Source organism: Xiphophorus hellerii, chromosome 16 (assembly GCF_003331165.1).
Source record: "Xiphophorus hellerii strain 12219 chromosome 16, Xiphophorus_hellerii-4.1, whole genome shotgun sequence".
Classification (NCBI taxonomy): Eukaryota; Metazoa; Chordata; class Actinopteri; order Cyprinodontiformes; family Poeciliidae; genus Xiphophorus; species Xiphophorus hellerii.
In genome coordinates, this window is record NC_045687.1 from 7584046 (window position 1) to 7603362 (window position 19317).

Genomic DNA, 19317 nt, shown 5'->3' on the forward strand with positions numbered 1-19317 from the left:
TAACAAAACTGGTTGCAGTATATTATTTTGATTCATACTTTTGAAAGTCATAGCCTTACCAGAGCCACGCCTGGAACCCCCCTCTTTTGCTGAAAGCTTGTTTTGTGGCTTGCTGCTGCGGTGCTCTGTTGTTGACGCCGCATTCTGAGGGTTCTGGACTGATGGTGTGTTGGAAGAGGGCTTGATCTGCTTGGCAGCAAAGTCCAGGTCTGGAATAGCCTTCATCAGCTCGGCCTGGGTCTCCTCCAGCAGGCGGTTGATGTCCTGAGCACTGTACTGTGTAAGACTGGCCCGCTTCTCCTCCCAGTCCCGCTCTGCCGCCTGTAAAGTGAATGATGGCAACCAGAATAGTGTTGTTTCAGGCCTGTTTCACATCAGATTAAGACTGCCAGATGGCTATCAAAATCTCCAAGACCTGTCAAATGTTACTGGATTCCAGCCAATTGGGAAAATTGAATTTCAGCGTTAAAGCAAATCTATAGATACTGAAATTTCAGTACTGGCCAAATAGGTTTTTAACTGGAGCTTCCTTGGCTGTCCAGTCACAATGGACATGGGTATCACATCTGCACACTGCATGCAACAACTTTTAATAATTTGACACTTATTTTGCTCAGCCAAAAAGTATATTTTCATAGGAAATGAGAAAGGTCTCTCTCAAAAGATGTAAAATAAGAATCCATTTTAAAAAGTAATGTTATTTTAAAAATCATTTCATTAAAAAAAAAATCATGTAGAGAATTATTTATACTGATTATCTGATTACTGATTATCTGATTAATCAGTGGAGAAATATTTATTGGTATTATAGCGAATAAAGTAATCTTATATTTGATGGCTGTATTTTTGCACACATACACAACTATCAGTATTTTTATTAACCCATCAGCAGCACATGAGGATGTTTTCTGTGCAGCACTCAGTGTGCCATGTTGTGCAATAATTTTAAATTGGCACAGTGCATATCTTGGCAGGGGCAGTCAAAAAGAATCAAATTCCAAAAGGTTTATGTTTTTCCACTGATCACCATGAGATGATCCCCCCAAGTCACAGTAAGCTGAGTTGCACTTAACACAACAAAAATAACATACTAAGGCCTATGGGCCACTGCTTGCGCTTTTTCCTCCCTATTCTCCCTGACACCAGTGCTTCTCTTTAACAGCATGACAAATGCATTTTGCATTAGCACTGAAGCCTTAAGCTTTTCCTCTTTCTCTTGTCAACCTGATACATGTGCAATTTTGAGGTGTGTGTGCATTTTATCCTTCTGGGAGCCTTAATTCGTGGAGGTATTCGGTGTAGGTATTTATTTATTCATTGGAGAGTGTGGATTATTTGTTTCAGTTATTTAGTAGAAACAATTTTTACTGCCAGAGTACTGACAAGATCCCATGTGGATAGCAGGGTCAGCATATTCTTAAGCCGTAAACAAACTCTCCATGGCTGCTCATTTTTTAAATTCTCTAAAGACCAAGTAACACAGGTATATAAAGGACACATAGAAAAGCAGGCACTGCTGGAACAACTTCCGCCAACTGTTTATGGGGTGAAATATAAAGGAAAATGTAATTAAAGAAATTGCCCTACCAGTCGGACTTCCATTGATAAAGCTTTGTCAGCGGCAGCCCGCCGCTCCAACTCCTCTAGGGCTTTGCCTTTGTGAGGAATAGGAGGATGATTGTCCTTATGAGGACCAGACGGGTTTCCGAGACCACGGCTGAGGCTCGAGTGAGGGCTCCAGTTAGACAAGCTGTTACCTCCTCCGATGTCATTGATAGTTAGAGGTGGACTGGTAGGAATGTCAAAACTCGAAAATTTTTGCAAGTCGTCATTGTGCTTTGATGAGGGGCTAGAAAAGTTGTCCTGCTTTTTCCAAACTCCTTCATTTGCTTGCCTGGCAAGACAAGGAAGAAAAAAATCCTTAATCAAGTCTGTGAAATGTTCCCTTTAAACTTGAGTGTGACAAGATTATTTTCTGAGAATAATTAAGATTATTAAGAAGTTTTTCAGGACTAAACCTGATAAGGGAATCTCCTTCACTCTTCATAAAAATCCCAACGCATATTTATGAGAATAAAAATAGCTTTGAAAGTGCTTTCAGCTGGAATTTATGATTACAGAATGCTTATTTCCCTTAAAAGTTCAGAGTGTTATTTCTTCATAACAAATTATTATAAATGAAACCTAATAAAATACATTCAATCTGCATTTAGTGCCATGAAGAAAGCGTAACTCAATGCTTCTTTCCCTTAAAAGTTTGGAGTCTTCTGGCATGCTATTTGACATGCTTAAATATTTCAAATCAAAGTGAATTTTTTAATATAGAATATATCAAATTTAAGGGAGATGTCAAAACTTACTCCAAACTGTTTAACAATGGATTGACTGAAAAATGTTAGACGGGCAAGTGCACTATCAAGGTCTACAGAGCCCGTAGTCCCAAACATAATGACTTCTGTTTTAATTTTGCCTACTGTACATGGAGGAAAATTGAGTGTATCCAGGTCTTGAAGTTATTTTGCCAGTACATTACAGTTTTCAGTAAATCATTATTTATCTTATGGTAAAATTATACATTCTGAGGATGGATCCTAGGGGTAAAATGTAAAATAAGAACAGGAGAGGACTCAAAATCGACCTGAAGACTTGATTGATCAATATGAACTGAGAAAACCTTGTCTGTCAGATATGATCTATCATAGAAATTTTAATATCTGACAAAGATCTCTTGAGTAAATGGACAAAACGGTTTCAAATTGAGGTTACTGAGGAAAAATAAACTATCCAATCCAACCTTGCCCTATGTGTAAATATAACTGCCCTCTAGTTAAACTCATCCTTGTGATTAACCATATTTATTTGGTTTCGTTTCAATAGTCAGATTACTTCTAGAAGAAAGCTAAAAGACCTCAAGAAGCAACACATTATGTTCTGATCTAAGGAAATCCAAGAAGAGATGAGAAACATAGTCATCAACATCTTATCAGTCTGAAAAGGGTTACAAACCCGTTTCTAAGCCTTTGGGACGCCAACAAACCACAGTGAGAGCTATTATCCACAAATAGAGAAAGAATGAGACAGTGGTGAACCTTTACTAAGCTGGCTTAACCAATCCTACCACAGAAATCTGCAAGAGGGAAACACTTCTTCACATCACTATATCGGCTTGCTCGACACTTCAGTCTGAGCCTAAAGCTGCCAAATGTGCTGTTCTCCACCTTCAGAGCAGTTTCATACTTGCGCATTGTGGCGAGGGTGTCAGTTATAGTCTTGCAGCGTTTTAACAGGGCATCTAGTCTGTGCGGTTCTTCTTTGAGGAATTTCACAGCTTCTACCTCCACCCGCAGCACCACCCGCATCTTGCTCTGCAGGCTTGGGAATTGATCTGTAGAAGAAAAGCAGAGGAGCGACACAAAACAGGCATGCTTTTACAAAACACCTCTCAAGGATACTGAAAGCTTTTCATGTTAATTAAATGTTCTCTTTTTTGAGCTACTGCAAATGGTCAGCAAGTTCATTCATACAATGAGCAATTCGCGAGTGATTAAACATTGCAGACTGACTGCTGGTGACTAAAAGATAATCGGCGCCTCGGTGAGTAATTAGTGGAAAATAAACTGACTACTAGACGTAACGACTGTTTTCTGTTTTGTGCAGTGCACAGTGTGAGGGATGTGCCAGCATGACTCACTTTTCAACTCTGTGAGTGTTTCTCCCAGCTTTCTCAGAACTGTAGCCTTCTCCTCCAGCTCCTGCACTGACACCAGCTTGTGGTTGACAGAAGACTCCTTCTGGATCTCCTCCACTGATTTCTCCAGGTCACTGAGACAGAACAAACAGAAGGTTGAGCATCAGGGATTTTTCTTTTATGATCACGTTTTATTCAAATTAAAACTTGATCACATCAGAAATGTGTTAATAAAGTGTTGATTAATCTGCTGCCAATAACAGCCTGTTGATCAACTTGTTATGGACAGCTGAACTGAAGGAGTATGCAGTGGTATCTGAAAAGCTATTTGCATAAACTGTGACTGAAAAAAAGTCCAATTATGTACCTATCATATCTTCAGGAGCACAGACTTTATGCAAATATAAAATTATAATGCTGTTATGTTAACTGCAAGGCCAAACAGCATTCTTTTATTAAAAGCACAGTAGGTAATGAATGAAAGCAGGTGGCTACATTTGGTGTGGAAGAAAAACAAATACTGATTAGCAAAGATCTCTAAGAGTTCAACCAATTATTCAGAAATGTGTAGTGATTTAGGGGCTTAGCAATTCCACATGTAAGAGCGAAGCAACTTACAATATCTGATGATTAAATCTCAAGGTAGCTCTCACTCTCATTTTTTCAGTCATTCTAATTAGTTACTGGACAGCTATGTATTTCAGATCTTAATAAGCATCTTGTCCATTGTCAGGCTTAATTACAGTTAAATTTCTTCATACCACCGAGTCATTCTATAATTCATTAAGCTGCAAAAGCTGAACTTTTCTCATGTCTGATGTACCAACTCAATATGGAATGGGTAACTTTTGCTATATTTCAAATAGAATAGAGGACAAAATCACACATTGTTGCCACATAGACATGCAAATAAAAACTTTCCATTACAGAACAAAATATTGATTTTTAAAGTTTTTAGATTTAGACAGTAGGTTGTTTTACTTTATGGCTTTAATAATATTATGTGACTGACTGGAGCTGCTGGATGATGAGTTCTTCTTCATTGAGGTACTTGAGTCTTTCCTCCTCCACAAGGAGGCGTTGTCTCTGCAAAGGATCTTCTTGCTTCCGCAGGGCATCTGCTACGCGTACGTTCAGCTCAGCCTCTGTCCGTTTCAGCAGAGTTCGCACTGAATCCTGGTTCTCCATCTACACACAAAAACATTTCAAATCAACATAACAGGAAGACAAGAATGCTCACATACCTTGCAAAGTGTTGGACTGTGCCTTGTAGAAGTATTCACAACCCTTGAATTAATTTTATACTTAGAATACATTTTACACCAGTAGACCCTGTTTATTTACAAGGTATTCAGATGCACTTGAGTTTATGTAGGGGTATGTAGGGGTGTCAGAATAAGGGAGATTAATAAAAGTTTTACATTTTAATTTTAAAATAAAAAAAATAAAAAAATTTTTTTTCATCCACTTAGTCATTTGTGTGGTGGTCCATAACTTCACACACCCTTCCTCCCTCCATCAAAGTTAGTTGTTGTAGCATAACAAAGGTTGACAAAGTTAAAGTTGTTGAAATTATTAACAGATTATGTCATTGTTTATGTTGCTGATCTTAAAACACAAGATATAAATTCTGCAGCTGTAGAGAATATAATCAGTGCGGTGAGAAAAATAATTTACAAACTTTAGAATTTTGAGACTTCCACATTTGTTTTGCTTAAATTTTAATTTGCACAAAATATTTCTCCTAACACTAAGTTCAGAAGTTCTGAGAAAAACAAAAAATGCCCATGGCAGAATCACTTGAGCATGAACTGAGCTCCCTGTCTGTGTTATAAATGCAACATTCTGCAGGTCTGCTCCACGTAACACAACACCCCAGTTTGAAATCACCTGCTAAGCCAGAAAAAATTAATAATTTATTAGCCTTCTGTTTGAGCAAGACAACAGTATCACTAACATGCAGAATAACATTGTATTCCCAACTGCTGTGTACTGCCAGCAGCTGCACTCATGTAGACTCAGGAGTGCAGCAAAAATTTAAGTAAAAATATTTAATGCATTTACATGTTTTTAATCTTGCCGTGCTCTGCCTCGTCTCTAAATTTTAACTGCTCATCCTTTTCCTTGACTTTATGTATAATGCATATTCCTCATGCAAAATTGAAGCAGAAGGCCAGTGCTTCGGGCAACAACAGTAACCCAGGTGTAGAGGTCATACTCGGACAAATACACATGCAAACAATAAACTTTCCTCTCTGTGTACATCACAGCTGGAGCTGTTTTGCTGCTTAACAACTTCAAGAAATCCTTGTGATTTTGAATCACAAGGCTTGAAGGGCTGTTATTTGGAACAAATAACAGCTCTGAAACACTCACTGTCTCTTACTGCCTTTTCTCTTTATTTCCTCTGCAAAGACACCAATCAAACCAATCTGTCCGAATCGTTTCAGAACACTACAAACTACAAACTTAGCTTCGATATTGTGCTACTGCAGCCCTAACAAAATGGAATACCACCAATGTGCACTGCAGCAAAGTTTCTTGCAGGTGCTATTTACAATAGGTTGTATTGAAGTGAACATAAAAAGCTGAAAGCCACCTGCATACTGCAGTAGCTCCATATCTGTTGGCAATATGGGAAACATGAGTACAAAGTCTTAAAATTCATTCATTTTTATTGTAGAAACATGATCTCACACTGAAAAATGTAGAAAATGAATCCTATGATAATACCTAATATTTTAAAAATGTTGCAGTTCATCAAAGAAATTTTAATAGCAGAAATAATTTTGGTCGAATCATCTTTGAAGGCTTGTTTTAAAAAGGCCTCATAAGAGAATTTTTGAGCCTGAACAGCTTGTTTAAGGTGATGCTGGGAAAAATTGAGCGTTCTTTTTCTTTTACTGAATCTTGCATTAGTTTTATGACAGATGGAACAAGATGGACTGCTTTTAAAAAGTTCCACTTTTTAACTCGTCAGCAGTGCTTTCAGTCTTGGAATTCCCACTTGGACACCATTTTTGCCCAGCATATGTCCTACTGTTGAAATATGGATGTTGTTCCAGATTTAATCTAAAATATATTGATATTTTTATAAAGTTTTCATAAGTGAAAGCCAAAACATTAAGTTCCAACACAGCGTGGTATTTAATGAAAAAGTAACTTCTCCCTTGTTACAATAAAATTAACTGTTCCAAACAAAAATGTTTAAATTTTGATTTCACTAGCCACACTATGGGCTTTATTACTAATAGGTCTGTAGATTTAATTAATCACTTAAATAGAACCTGGCTGACAACATAAATTGGACTAGCAAATCAAAGAAGTATTGAGAAATTTTTATTGATCACTCTATGAAATCTAATGCCCACAAAAGCGAGAAAACAGAACAACAACAAGGAGTGGCTGGAAATTGTCCCAAAATTTTTTAGACAACTAATGTACAAATAGTAATCCTTGATTTCTGAATAAATGTGATGTGACTTACGGATTTATTTAGTGATTATGTGATTTCACTTTACAACTCTTCAAAATGAGAAACACAAGAGAAAATGCTATTTAAGTAAGTTGTGTGTTGATCTTTTTAAGTCAGGAAATGGCTAAGAGGATATTGTGGACAAAATTCTTCTGTATGAGATTATTTGTGCTAGATTATACAAAAACAATATTTTTTGAATGTTTATCAAAGGTGTTAAGAAGTGCAGAAGGAGGTCTATGCAGACATAGTAAAATACATGATGTTTAATAACAGTCACCACAAATACATATTTGCACACTTAAAAACAAAGGGACTTGTTCTAAAGCAAAATATATGCAAACTGTACAATTTGATATTTTGAAGCAATTTACAATTTTCCTTTTTTCTAAACACTAAAATTGGACTGAACACTCCAAAAAAAATTAGGACTCTGTTTACACTTATCAAGATATTGTGTATTTGCTATAAAATGGTTGAGTTCAAACTAAAACAGCTTTGCTGATTCCTCTGCAAAATTTACAAAGCCTGCTTTTCCTCAGTGGAAAGTTGTTAGCAAGATGTGTTCACAAGACTGTGAATTATGCACAGTCATCAGAACGTTGTCTCGGGAAAGACATGTTGCTGATGAAACTTTTATGTGTACACTTGTATTGCTTTGAGCTGCACATAAAATTGAATATTCCTCCCTGTCACTTTGAAAGCTGATTATTTATAATGCTCTATCGCTCTCTGCGAAGCTTGATTCATTAAAGTTCAGCTAATATAATCCCAATAACCACTCAAAACACTGTTAGGTCATATCCTAAGATTGTGTGAAATGAAGCTGTAAGTTTTTAGACTATTCATTTGAGTGTCAGGGAAGGTGACAATTTCCTTTCCACAATCCCGAAGGATTTCAGGAAGTGCAAGAACAAGATGTGTTTATGTTAATGAAATGCAATTCATAAAAAGATCTGGGAGGTAGATACAGATATCTAAGCAGTCAGCAGAGAACACAGCTGTCGGCTCCAATATTCTTAATATATCCTCAGCCAGCAGATGCTTAGAGTTGTGTTTATGAATGCCAACTGTAATTTCCTGCAACTGAAAACTAACAAGGATTCCAAATAGAAAAAAAAACAAGCATAAAAAGATAAACTAAAGCCAATCGAAGCAGCTTGCCTCACCCTTAACATCTATTTTCCAGCTTTGCTACAAATCCTTAATTCTAGGCTGTAACCAGACCTTTACATGAATATGCTATTCTCTAAACCATTCCATTGTAATTCTTGTTTTGTGTTTACTGTAGGGTTGCTGTCCTCTGGAAATTAAACATCTGTCCTAAACTCAAATCTTTTGCAGTTTTTAACAGATTATCTTCCAGGATTTTTCTGTTTTTAACTACACCTTCTTATAAACTTTCATCAGCTCCCCGATGCCTGATGCAGAAAAACATCCAGACAGCATGATGCTGCAACAACCATGTTTCAATCAACAAAACCTCACAGTATTTGTGAATGACAGTTGGAAATGAGATTTTATTATCATGCATTAAAGAGAATGAGAATTTTAACATAAGTTTTCCAAATTACATGCCGATATCTCTAAGGTACAAATCTTCAGGAGCGAACAGAAAAAGTATTTCTGAAATAGATAAATTGTTTAAACTGTTGATACCTGTATCTTGCGAAGCTGACCGAGCTGTTTGCGGAGGTCGGTGGCATTTTGCTGCAGACCATGCAGATGGAGTTTCATCTGCAGGCGACCCACACCGTTCACCAGGGTTGTGTTAGATGGTGGTGGTGGCATCAAAGCTAAAGGTGCTGATGGTGTATTGGCTGCTAATCACAAAGCAGGGTATTGGGGGATCATTGAGAAACAATTCTGTTAAGCAGTACTCCAGTTACATTTCAGATACAATGTGAGCAACACGCACACTCTCAGCATAAATACCCAAATAAATACATCTATATAGAGAGTAGGCGTGGGCACACGCACGTTTTATCCAGTGTGAAAAAGCAATAAAAACCACCATATTCACAAAACTCCATATATTGTATATCAGGTAAAAAGTGAGCTCATGCTATTAGTAACTAGGGGAGAAGTTCACTATCTGTTTAGTTGGGACACACAGGGTTGTGAATGCTCTTATCGCAACACAGGGCTTTGTGAGTATGGCCATCAATCTGCCATTTATTTGACCACACATACACACTCGCAAACGAGTGTCTAGTGTGTGACAAAATAAACTTCTGAAAATTCCCAACAACCAAGCAAAGAATTCAAGAATTAGAGACATAAGGAGAGGAGTCCGCTTTCCGGGGATAAAAACAGCCAGGAGGAAAACATGAGAACAGAGACTGCTGGTTTTTCAGCAACACCAACACCCATACAAAGAGCAGAGAGTCATGATGAATGTCTGACAGAAGAAATAAAAAAGGATGACAGGAGGAGATGCCAACTACCTTTCTTCTTCTGACGTCCAGCTGGAATATAGAAAGAGTAAGCAGTTACCAAGAAATTAATGAGGAGAGATAAAGAGACAAAAGAAAGAGGAGAGTCTTCAGATTTTATATTTGAAGAGGGATGAACAGGGAAGATTTCTACTGATTACAGCAGAGGAAGGGCATTGCACCAATTTATGAAGATTCAGATGCATTTAAATCTTTGAACTGAGTCCATTAAGATCTGGGCAAAGATTATCTGTGTTCAATAAGTTGAAAAAATTATAGGAAAGAGAAAAATAACTTTAAAAGGACAATAATTGATCTAATCCATGCTACAGATACTGACAAGTTATGAAATTGTCATTTTTAAGTTCAACCATCATCTATAATAAATAATTCTACACAGAGTGAGTTAAAGTAACTATTTCATAGCTTTGTCTGTTTTCAAACCTTGCCTAAAGGGTTATGCTTACACTTTTGAAGATTTGCTTATTTATTTAACACATTTCAAACAACTACAAAGGTGTTCAAGAGTATTTTGAGATTTCTACCAGCTTTTTTTTACTTTCTTTGTGCATAAAATGCCATTCGTATTTCATCTGATAGGATATTTCAATATCCAATGGTGAATAGGTCATTTTAGAGTATGACTGAAAGAAAAATAAAAGGAGTTAATGGCAAAAAAAAGAGTCTTAGTCAGAAACTTTGTGGGTTTTTTCCAATTATCTTGGAGTTAGTACTGATTAGATATTTGATTTTGATCCAAGTGAAGATTTAGGAAAGTCTAAATACTCTTGTTTTCTTTTTAGAGCCCTTGTTTGTTGTCTTTTTGATAAAGTCAATTTTAAACCACAAGATGATAATGTGAATAAGTACAATTTTAAATGTAAACACGTAAAATGATCAAATGTATTTTATATTGCTTATCAAAACATTAAACATCCTTTAATTTAGCACAGAATGGTTCTACTTAAAGTTAAAGTTGCTGTTTACAGCCATATTTTCTTAGATATCTTACACTTTGCACCATAAGAGCCAACCCACTTTTCACTGACTGGCCATGAAATTGAGCAGTGGAAAACTTTCTGAGGCCTGGGGGCAACTACCAGCACTTCTGCTTTGAGCAGAGAGTTGTTTTAGTCACATTCAAAACTAATAAAATAGAATTATTTTCACCTTTACTAGCTTCACGAGGCTCACTGATATTGCTATTTGAAAAAATGCTGCACCGGAAAAACAGGAAAGGCACAATTTTTCATTTTCTTGGACTGAGAATAAAAAACAAGAAAATTAACACCAACAAGTAGCTCAGCAATGTTGTACCCCATATCAAATCTTGCCCGTCTTCCCACATTGACAGCATGGACAAATAGGCCTGGAGATCAGCATCACTGCAGAGTATGTATACAGTATTTTGTGGAGCAGAGTTAGCAAGAACATGAGTACAAGCATGGCAACGGGGAAACATTAGTGTTAGTAACACTTCAATTCACAGATCTCGATTACTATGCTGTACTCACTTCCAGTGGCGGAGCCGTCACTGTTAGTTTCGGTCTTCTCGCTGGAAGAGAAAGGTAATGGCCGTGAAAACTCCGTGCCTTGGTCCGGAGGGCAGCCCGCCATCATGCAGAGACGCAGTAGGCCGCATCTGAGGATCAACGGCCACAGGGCAAGGCAATTACAGAGCTAATGCTCAAAGCACCACTACCGGATATGATGAAACTTCTCACATTAGCTCAGTTATCTTCTAGTAAATAAACTCCTGGTATGTACATGAACAGAGATAGCGTGACATAGTGAATGTAAAACGCTGAAAACTCTGTGAATCCGACAGCTGATCAATAGCACAGCTGCCTGCAGCTGATGGTTTAGAGGTCTGTACTAGAGCTGTGCTCGCACAAGGCAGTGCAATACCTCACTACCGGGGAGCTGGTAATGGCTCTGATAATAGCCTGCCGCTGTTCCTGTCAATACTCCTGCTTATGTGTCAAATCTGAGGCTGTATTTGTGACTTTTAGAGGGTTAATGGGGTCTAATAGAGGGTCTTACGTGCTGTCGCTGTCTGGTGCCCTGGTCAGTACACTCTGCACGAGGCCAGTCAGGCTGGCTATTTGCTTCTCCATGGCCTCCATACGCTCCAGGCGGTGGTCCCTGAAAAAAATACATAATGCTTATGAAATTATAGGCACAGGCAGATTACAGTGGAGTAGTCAATTCTTCTGTGAAGGGCTAATTTAGAGAGTGGCTTATAGCTGAAGACATCCAGTGAGCTGTTCCAAATGAGGCTGACCTGCTTGTGTCTGCGTCTTGTCCAGATAAAGAAGGACCAAAACCAGGCTCTGAACTGGAGCTGGGCCTCGACTTTGGGCTCTCCACAAACACAGAGGAGGAGGCAGAGTCTTTCCGGAAAGTCTGCCTGACAGGCGAGGGTCGTGGTGAAGTGGAATACGAGTCCCTGTCCCTCAGCTGCATGTCAGGAATTTTTTGTGGGGACGATGGCGGCATACGGAACCCCATTCCCAGGGTTGCAGAGGAGTACGTGTCCGAGTATAGTGAACCTCCAGGCTTGTAGAATGAGTCCTCCAGATCTCCCTGAAGAGCAGCGGCAGAGTAGGTGCTAAGAGAGCGTACAGACCCTCGCCGGTAGAGGCCAGTGGTAACAGGGTAGCTAAAAGGGTCTCCAATGGCAGCCAAAGACTGGGTAGAGGCAATGCTGAGGCGACCCTCGTTCATCAAACTGTAGGGATCAGCGTAAAGCGCCTCATTTTTCATGAGAGCCAGCTTTTTTGCAGAAACTTCTTCATCTGGCTTGACATCACGGCGCTCCAAGATGGCACTTGGTGATGGAGACAGACCCATGTTGGCACCATGGCCACCTGGAGGATGGTGGGGATGTCTGGGCTGCTCATGTTGAGGATGGTTTCCGGAGAAGGAGGGAGTACGACCCCCGCTGTACGAGAGGCGAGAACGGGACGGAGAGCCAGAGGGTGCCGAGGTCGAAGAGGAAGGAAGAGTGTTGAGGCGGCGCGTTGGGGAAGATTCCCGAGATGAGTAAACCATTTCCCTCTGAAAGAAACAAAATAGTTGTTAGGATGGCAGCCATTAGATAATAGGGATGTGTAGTAGTAGGGATGTGAAAATTCAAAAAGTATATATCAAAAAAATCTAATTTTCAGCATATTTCTATGGAATAAGCAAATATAAGGACATAAGCCCATAGAAAAAATGTTTATGGAGATCCAGTCTTTTGAAAGGGACTGCTTTGGAAACAATAACGGCCAGCTTCAGCCAGCATCTTTACAAGGCCTTTTGCTCTTTTGCCATGGAGTTGATCTGCAATTTTTACAGCAAAACACCTTTATCTATGGGACAAAAACCTGCTTTCTTCCTGAATGGTAATAGTAATTACATGCACTGTAATCTTACAGTAAGACATAATCTACTGTCCTTTACTCATATTTTCCTTTCTATTCTCTTTCATTTCTATCACACTGGTCACCACTGCTTTCAATCAGGTGTGGACAGTGAAAGTCCATCCAAGTGCCTGAATATACGATTTACAATATCTTAGCCTACCAAATATTGCATGTAAGCAGTCCCGTGCGACTGCAATATTACACATATTGATATTGCAATTCAACATATTGTGCAGCTTTAGAAGGAACATAATACAATTTTCTCCAAAGAACCCACTACTCTGGTATTTAGCAAATAGAAATATTTTGTAACCCTGACTTTCTAAAAACAGGAAAGGTTTTGTCTGGTTTAATATCAGACAGTGAAAAAAAAGAATGTGTCTTTTTAAGCACTGCATGTAAATATCTTTTCCACTGTATTTACTGCATCAAATGCACAAAAAGCTGCTGATGTAATCACCTTTGATAGGGACTTTAGTTATACATCAGCTATCAGTTAAAGACTTGTGTTTTCTCATCTTTTAATCTCCCCTTTAGACTGTTTTTCATGTGCACCTCTCATTTTTGATTTTCCAGTTGACATAATACAATATTAGATGGGTAACTATATTAGAAGCTTAACTCTCTTGTACACAGTTTTGTTTCTCTGAATCTGAGCTCACAATATCACACACAGAGAACATCAACTTTCCACTACCAGAGATACAATAATTTATAATCAGATTAAGTTGGAGTAGCTATCCAAATGTATTCATAGTTCTTCCCTGTCTGTCAGCCATTTCTTTAACCCATTTCTGCTCCAAATAGATGGAAGAATGAGTGTGAGCATTACCACAGCACAGTGTAAGTAAACAGAAACACTCTTCAGTGTTTTTTAATAGCATTTGTATTCCCAGTTCAGTGTGAATAATGCAGATGGTAAGCAGAGTTTTGCATCAATAATAGTTAAAAAAATGTTCTCCCTCAGGCTGCTTTATCTTTTCTAAAGCAGAAATCATTGCAAATGTTAAAATATGCTCATTTACAGGGGAGCATGTTCTCTCCTGCCTGCACAGCAACAGATGGCCTATTTGAAGATGAAAAAATAAATGTCCAACAGGAAAACATGTTCCATTGCTAACCCCCAATACACTGCGAAAGTCTGCAAAGATACTGTTCTCAAAAACAGCAAAATTTATCTTCCAAAAAACTCTGCTGCAGCTCCAACTTCACAATATAACAGGAGTATTCAACACAAATTGCCCTTCCCACCTCTCAGGTCTCCTCTGCTTACCCGCAGGTCTCCGTTAGCCAGGTGTGCAGCTGCAGGGTAAGAAGCATAGATGGGTTCTTTGCGGTAAATCTTAATGATGCTACGGTCCTGTATATCCCGGACGTCCTCCAGCTCATAGAAGACGTTTCGGGCCTCGTCTTTGATTAGGATCGCCGTGTTGGGCGACTTCAGCATTCCCGCCGTCAACTTCTGAGGGAACATGTGCACGATGAGAGCGTGCAGCGTGTCCATGCTGCTCAGCTCGTGGGTGATGTGAACCCGGCGTGTCTCATCTCCATACTGCAGGAAGAGCACGCCTAGGAGAAAGTTGTGGGGGAGAGATGGTTGAGTCAGGAGTGTTTGGCTTTATTAAATGGGAGATAACCAGTGGAGACATATTTTGCGAGCTGTGGTGTTGGTCGTGATCCACAAATTCTGCTTACTGGTACTAAAAAACCTATGGCAACTTTCTGGGCCTCATATTTAAACCTTCAGAATATTTTCTCATGTCATGATACAGCCATAATTTTGTTTGATTTTTGGGGGATTTTATGTAATAAACCAACACAAAGTTGCTAATTTATGTCGTAAATTAAAAAAAATAGTTAAGAGCAATTAATCATGTTTAAAAGTCACCCAATTGCTAAATAGACATCACATGTGTGGAATTAAATCCTGTTCTGTAGTTTTGAAGAAGCTGCAAAGATCCACAGCTCAGATATGAAAATCTGTCAACAGGTCAACTATTAATTGTGCACTCCATAAATCTGGCATTTACAGAGAAGTTGCAAAAAAGATTTGTTGATGGAAAGTCATAAGAAATTTAATTTGCAGTTCTGGTCACAGCATGTCACAAGTAATGCAGGAAACACAGCAAACATGTGAAAGAAGGAGCTCTTATCAGATGAACTCTACTCATCTCTACTTTTTGGTAATGAAGACTACACATCCTTCCAAAAACACCCTTTTGTAACCAAACGCATCACACTATGGGCATGCTCCTCCCCAGTAAGGAACTGAAGAAAGACTGACTCACAATTATGCACCACATTGAGTTGGTCCATCTTATAAAATCCCAGTAACATGTAACATGAGAAAATGGTTCTATAAAAGCAAAAATCACAATTTTTTAAACTTTTTGGAAACTATTTGACTTTTGCACCGATTAGTGAACATTTAGATATCTAGGACAAATAAAAATAATTAGTTAAATTTTAACAATATTTTAAAATGCAGTGTTTTTGTTTCATAAACAGCAGTAGGTAAAGTTTGTGAAAAAAAATAAGAAGAATGTTTTGTTGAAAGATGTGTATGATGCCTGACTAACCTGAAAATTCATCTTCATACACGAAGGGACAAACAAAAACAACAACAAAGGAAAAGAAAAAGGAATTACAAATGGGGCAAAAATAATATAAACAAGTCATAGAGAAAAGAAAAAAAGACAGGTATTAGTAGAGACAGAGGAAAGAGATCAGCGTTTCCATTTCTGCTAAACACCTTAGTCTTTCTGATTTGTTCACTGTCACAAATAATGACCATAGTCCAGAATGAACTCTGTAGACTTAATATCCATATGACAAATAATATTTGAGTTTTTCTTGTTACCAATTATCTTAAGCACAACATTTGACTCCTTGATCGTATTACAAACGTTAGATCACAGTCTGTAAGAGTAAGACTATTAGTATTAGTAATTTACAGTGTCTACTCAGGAAAACTTACACTTTTATATATTTAGAAACACTCATTTGATTGTTTTATGTCTATGCAGAAGGGCAATTAAACTAGGGAAGCACTTTATGGTAAAAGCATTGAGAATATAACACCTCCTCCCACTATCTGGCAGAAAAGTGCTTCACAACAGCAGCAGCAACATGAAGTAAAGAGAAAGCTGTAAAATGTGCCTCGGGTTCTACCAGCCTGTTGAGACAGGTCGTGCCAGGATCGCCTCGGAATCATTACCTGGAGATCTTAGCTTATTCTGGCTGGCAGAACGAGACAGCGGCAGGCTCTGGCGGAATCGGTTCATTCGGTTGAACCCGAGGGGCATGTCTGCTTCTGACATTGTCTCCAGGGATTCGGCGGAGGCAAAGGAAAGCTTGGCAGCCTGGTCCGCAAGCCCGGACTGGGTAGACTGGGAATGGCGTGGACTGCGACTCTGCAGGACACACAGAGGCATGTGTGAATTCACTGAGAGGTGAAACTGTGGCAGAAAAAATGGATTTGACAAGGCTGATGTCATAAGACCAACTGGAAGAGACAGGGAGCACACAATGAGGGATAACACAATAAGCCAACTAATGAGATTATTCAGACCTTGACAATGGTTTTAGCTACCAGCCATTCACTGACAATTGCTTGCATCACAGTTTATAACATCAGAAGAATGACATATAAAATACATTAGAGTCTAGAGGAACTCTTTCCTCATGAATTTATCAGTATCAAACTATGTGTGCAACCTGACAAAAGTTACACTGTATTTTTCACTTCACATCCACATTCATTCATGGACCCCCTCATTGGTACTTGTCCCTGCACACCTATGAACTTTTAAATGAGTTCTTGTGGAATGGGAGGAGAAGCTCATGTAAATCCCAGACTCTCACTGTGGGTTTATCCTGCTGGCTTACGCCCAGGCGAACCTCTCTCTCTTTCTTTCTCTCTCTTACACTTTCTCTCCCAAAGACTGTTAGCTCGGCTGAGGCTGAGCTCACTGAACTGAACTCTCTGATTCCCCGCCATTGTAGCATTTCCTCCAGCTCAGAGGCTGCTGTAATGAGCTCCCCGAATGCTGTCTGCTGATTGTTTTCACGGAAGAAGCAGACACATCCTCAGCCCACAGTTTAGTAGCAGTGCCTGTCTCCTTCTCTTTGAAGCATGAACACAACGGTTGTCACCTCATCCTTTCTCTGTTCAAGTCCAGCTGCTGCATGAACCTTCTGTGGCTTCCATTGGTGCAACTTTTAATTAATGGGAGACTAACTGCAGAGACATGAAGGATCATCTCTGCGCTCAGACTAAGAAGAAAAAGTTTTTTATGAAAAAACACCAAACCACAATGATCACAGAAAAACTACTAAGCTCAACTTTACTTTCACTTTAATATTAAGCATCAGGGCAGACAGTTTGACGTTGTCACTTATTATGATATAAAAATCATCTCAATCTCTTAAAAACAGCAAAGGTAAACAGGCAAAAGCATTATTTAGTTGTTAGTCAAGTCTTTCTGACATGATGATTCTTTATGCAAAACATGATTGTTAAGGTAAGATGAAGATAAGTGATCTGATTGAGGCACTATGACAACTGCTCTGAAGACATATTTCTCATTTAGTATTTAGCTCTTTGAATTGTCAGTTTTGTCCTAAATCAGTTACAATTTCTAAACTCAGAGGCGGCTCGTCCCTTTAAGCTGATTAGACAGTGATTTTCCAAAAGGATTCAGTCTAGTTTAAAGGAACTACACACATTTTGACTTTCTTTTTTCCTTTTTGCAACTTCCTTTTTATTATATTTGTCCAGGACAAGTGTAAGAATAGCATTTTTTAATCTTCTGTGGCGCTTGTTAAAAACTGAGAGATATTTATTTAATATCTGATTGTGCTGGGTATTGTATTGACCTGGGAGTTATTAAACTCTGTCAGGAGCTTTATACTCCATATCAAAAGAAGAAAAGTAACAGGAAAAAAATATGTTTCATTTTATGTAATGTACCATTATAAGATTATTAGGCTTTCCTTATGTCAAATGCTCTCATCTGCCCTGCTGCCATATTACAGGGAACCAAAGCAACTCTGTGCTCTGCTGTGGAAATACAAGATGGTCGTTTTTTAAAATCCTGTATGTTAATTTTTGCATTGCTTTGTTGTCGACTGCTTTAGACTGAAACTAATCATTTGCTGTGGAATCTAAAACAAAAACGACAAGAAAATGATTTGTGCATTCTCTCTTGAGTAACAGCAATAATCACTTTTGACTGATATATTCTTTTTCTGAATGCAGGTTGACTTCCACTATGTCATTGTTACCAGCCATTCTGACATTGTTGGAAATAATGTCACAATGATACATTTTCTGCTTTGGTATTTTACTAAAAACAATGAAAGGATACGTGTTTTCTTCTGAATTGGAGAATTGGTTGCATGTGACAAACCTTTTCTGACGACATGCAAATGCATGTCAGATTTGTACAGTGTATCCCATAGAAAAACTGACACAGTATCCTAATAAATATAATCTATACCAAGATTAATAAAATTCAAATAGGTTGTTATTGCATAAAGTATCAAAATAGGAGATCAAGTTAAATAGTTTCATGCAACTGCTTTGGATAATGCTTTGCTTGAAAAGCATAGCTGAATTTATATTAATAGCAAAAAATAAAGTCCTAATCTTCTTCTGTGACATTAGTCTGCTTCTGCCTAACTTTTAAAAACCCGCTGAAGTCGTTGTATTTTTGTCAAAAATAGAAATATGATTTTAAAATAGACATTACAACCATCTACTCTAGAGCAAATTATTGCCTTACACTTACTACTATTGTTCGCAAAAACATCCACAATAAGTTTACAAGGTAAACTGCCTGTGGGCTTTTATCATGCAATGTCAAAGTTCTTTTGACACTATCATACATAATGCAGTCCCACACCCACACATGAAGAATCCAGAGATAGTGTTGGCAGACAACGTTAGAGCGCTAACGGAAAGTGTGTGATGCAGACAGATAACCCCCAACATGTTTTCTAATAGGGTAATTTATCTAAACAGTGACCACACTGTAAAAAAACAACAGCCAGCAGCATCCCAGGGGCCCACCAGATCCTGCAAAGTGCAACATTCTAGCCTTACTATCAAACCACTGCATAAGAATGGGGAAATATAATGTTGATTAAATGTTTTTTAGAATAGAAAACTTTATCTGACACCAACAGTGACATAAATTTCTCCTTGACAGGACTCTATACACACGTAAAACTTTCAAAAAAAGACATAAACAAGATAAAAATCGTAAACAGGATGTTCAAATACCTCTGCTGTTGAGGGCTGTAATA

At 38.3% G+C, this 19317-nt stretch overlaps 1 protein-coding gene across 15 annotated transcripts in view; it reads right to left on the reverse strand.

The window, feature by feature from the left end:
- Positions 1-19317, reverse strand: part of srcin1a (SRC kinase signaling inhibitor 1a) — a 109628-nt gene that overhangs the window by 15703 nt on the left and 74608 nt on the right. For 7 of the 15 annotated variants that reach the window (XM_032586660.1, XM_032586654.1, XM_032586658.1 and 4 more), the window contains 13 exons: positions 16226-16421; positions 15588-15599; positions 14282-14577; positions 11883-12658; positions 11642-11743; positions 11113-11240; positions 9611-9631; positions 8823-8986; positions 4701-4876; positions 3692-3822; positions 3238-3385; positions 1588-1894; positions 60-321 (listed from right to left, as the gene is read on the reverse strand). In XM_032586660.1, coding sequence (XP_032442551.1) covers positions 60-321; positions 1588-1894; positions 3238-3385; positions 3692-3822; positions 4701-4876; positions 8823-8986; positions 9611-9631; positions 11113-11240; positions 11642-11743; positions 11883-12658; positions 14282-14577; positions 15588-15599; positions 16226-16421 — 2719 coding nt within the window. The remainder of the gene's footprint in view (positions 1-59; positions 322-1587; positions 1895-3237; positions 3386-3691; positions 3823-4700; positions 4877-8822; positions 8987-9610; positions 9632-11112; positions 11241-11641; positions 11744-11882; positions 12659-14281; positions 14578-15587; positions 15600-16225; positions 16422-19317) is intronic. The other 8 variants (XM_032586664.1, XM_032586663.1, XM_032586653.1 and 5 more) reach the window with 8 other exon arrangements.